Source organism: Salvelinus alpinus, chromosome 24 (assembly GCF_045679555.1).
Source record: "Salvelinus alpinus chromosome 24, SLU_Salpinus.1, whole genome shotgun sequence".
NCBI classification, from domain to species: Eukaryota; Metazoa; Chordata; class Actinopteri; order Salmoniformes; family Salmonidae; genus Salvelinus; species Salvelinus alpinus.
This window is the reverse complement of record NC_092109.1, coordinates 40,097,913-40,100,412: the sequence shown is the minus strand read 5'-3', so window position 1 is coordinate 40,100,412 and position 2,500 is coordinate 40,097,913. Positions and strand designations below refer to the sequence as shown.

Genomic DNA, 2,500 nt, shown 5'->3' with positions numbered 1-2,500 from the left:
AACCCCCGGTGTAGTGGAAGGGGTGAAACATGTTACCTCCTAGGGTTTAAAACCCCCGGTGTAGTGGAAGGGGTGAAACATGTTACCTCCTAGGGTTTAAACACCCCGGTGTAGTGGAAGGGGTGAACCATGTTACCTCCTAGGGTTTAAACACCCCGGTGTAGTGGAAGGGGTGAAACATGTTACCTCCTAGGGTTTAAACACCCCGGTGTAGTGGAAGGGGTGAAACATGTTACCTCCTAGGGTTTAAAACCCCCGGTGTAGTGGAAGGGGTGAAACATGTTACCTCCTAGGGTTTAAACACCCCGGTGTAGTGGAAGGGGTGAAACATGTTACCTCCTAGGGTTTAAAACCCCCGGTGTAGTGGAAGGGGTGAAACATGTTACCTCCTAGGGTTTAAAACCCCCGGTGTAGTGGAAGGGGTGAAACATGTTACCTCCTAGGGTTTAAAACCCCCGGTGTAGTGGAAGGGGTGAAACATGTTACCTCCTAGGGTTTAAACTCCCCGGTGTAGTGGAAGGGGTGAAACATGAAGACCTTCCTACCAGCGATGGTGTTGAGAAACATGAAGACCTTCCTACCTGCGATGGTGTTGAAAAACATGAAGACCTTCCTACCTGCGATGGTGTTGAAAAACATGAAGACCTTCCTACCAGCGATGGTGTTGAAAAACATGAAGACCTTCCTACCTGCGATGGTGTTGAAAAACATGAAGACCTTCCTACCTGCGATGGTGTTGAAAAACATGAAGACCTTCCTACCAGCGATGGTGTTGAAAAACATGAAGACCTTCCTACCTGCGGTGGTGTTGACAAACATGAAGACCTTCCTACCTGCAATGGTGTTGAGAAACATGAGATACTCGAAGTTGGAGATCTCTCTCCTCTGCCAGCGCTGGGTCATGTTGGACGACTTAAACAGCTGACGAGGGGTCGCCAAGGAGATACGCCTGCGAGAGAGGGACACACACGCACACACATATGGTTAGAAATGGACTGTAGATAGCGCTAGAAAGGTGTGTGAGTGCCTGTGCGTGTGTGTATTCCCGTGTGTGTGCGTCTGGCGTGCGTGCGTGTGTTTTAACCCTACCTGGCCTGAGGCAGTCCGTAGCTGGTTCCTACTCCCACCCTGGGGAGACTGTAGACTACCCTCTTCACTGTAGCCTGGTCGGGGAAGTTGAACATCACAGACGCTGGGGACAGGAAGTGACATTACAGGAAATGAGCGCGAGAACGCAAGAAGTGACATCATAGAAATCCAGTTCATTCAGCTTTACTGAGTAAATACCTTCAGTAAAGGTATGGTGAGAAGTGATTTTCAGTAAAGGTCAGGTGAGAACCGACCTTCAGTAAAGGTATGGTGAGAACTGATTTTCAGTAAAGGTCAGGTGAGAGCTGAGCTTCAGTAAAGGTCAGGTGAGAACTGACCTTCAGTAAAGGCATGGTGAGAACTGACCTTCAGTAAAGGTCAGGTGAGAACTGACCTTCAGTAAAGGTATGGTGAGAACTGACCTTCAGTGAAGGTATGGTGAGAACTGACCTTCTGTTAAGGTCAGGTGAGAACTGACCTTCAGTAAAGGTATGGTGAGAACTGACCTTCAGTAAAGGTATGGTGAGAACTGACCTTCAGTAAAGGTATGGTGAGAACTGACCTTCAGTAAAGGTCATGTGAGAACTGACCTTCAGTAAAGGTATGGTGAGAACTGACCTTCAGTAAAGCTATGGTGAGAACTGACCTTCCGTTGAGGTCAGGTGAGAACTGACCTTCAGTAAATGTATGGTGAGAACTGACCTTCAGTAAAGGTCAGGTGAGAACTGACCTTCAGTAAAGGTATGGTGAGACCCGACCTTCAGTAAAGGTATGGTGAGAACTGAACTTCAGTAAAGGTTATGGTGAGAACTGACCTTCAGTAAAGGTATGGCCAGAACTGACCTTCAGTAAAGGTCAGCTGAGAACTGACCTTCAGTAAAGGTCAGGTTAAGGTAAGTCTTCAGTAAAGGTCAGGTGAGAACTGATCTTCAGTAAAGGTATGGTGAGAACTGATCTTCAGTAAAGGTATGGTGAGAACTGAGCTTCAGTAAAGGTATGGTGAGAACTGATCAATCAATCAATCAAGTTTATTTTATATAGCCCTTCGTACATCAGCTAATATCTCGAAGTGCTGTACAGAAACCCAGCCTAAAACCCCAAACAGCAAGCAATGCAGGTGTAGAAGAACCTGATCTTCAGTAAAGGTCAGGTGAGAACTGACCTTCAGTAAAGGTCAGGTTAAGGTAAGTCTTCAGTAAAAGGCTCAACTGATCCCAGATCAGCACTTCTACTGTAAAACGCTTAATACATACAGCCCCAGGTGTACAAGTTGAGTCAGGTGAACAGGTAAGATGAGGTATCTTACTGCGGTTACGTCAGGTGAACAGGTAAGATGAGGTATCGTTCTGCGGTTACGTCAGGTGAACAGGTAAGATGATGTATCGTACTGCGGCTACGTCAGGTGAACAGC

At 47.0% G+C, this 2,500-nt stretch overlaps 1 protein-coding gene across 2 annotated transcripts in view; it reads right to left on the bottom strand.

The window, feature by feature from the left end:
* nbeaa (neurobeachin a) overlaps positions 1–2,500 on the bottom strand; it is a 72,527-nt gene that overhangs the window by 27,701 nt on the left and 42,326 nt on the right. For both annotated transcript variants that reach the window (XM_071364889.1, XM_071364890.1), the window contains exons 16-17: positions 1,090–1,192; positions 834–949 (exon numbers count right to left, since the gene is read on the bottom strand). In XM_071364889.1, coding sequence (XP_071220990.1) covers positions 834–949; positions 1,090–1,192 — 219 coding nt within the window. The remainder of the gene's footprint in view (positions 1–833; positions 950–1,089; positions 1,193–2,500) is intronic.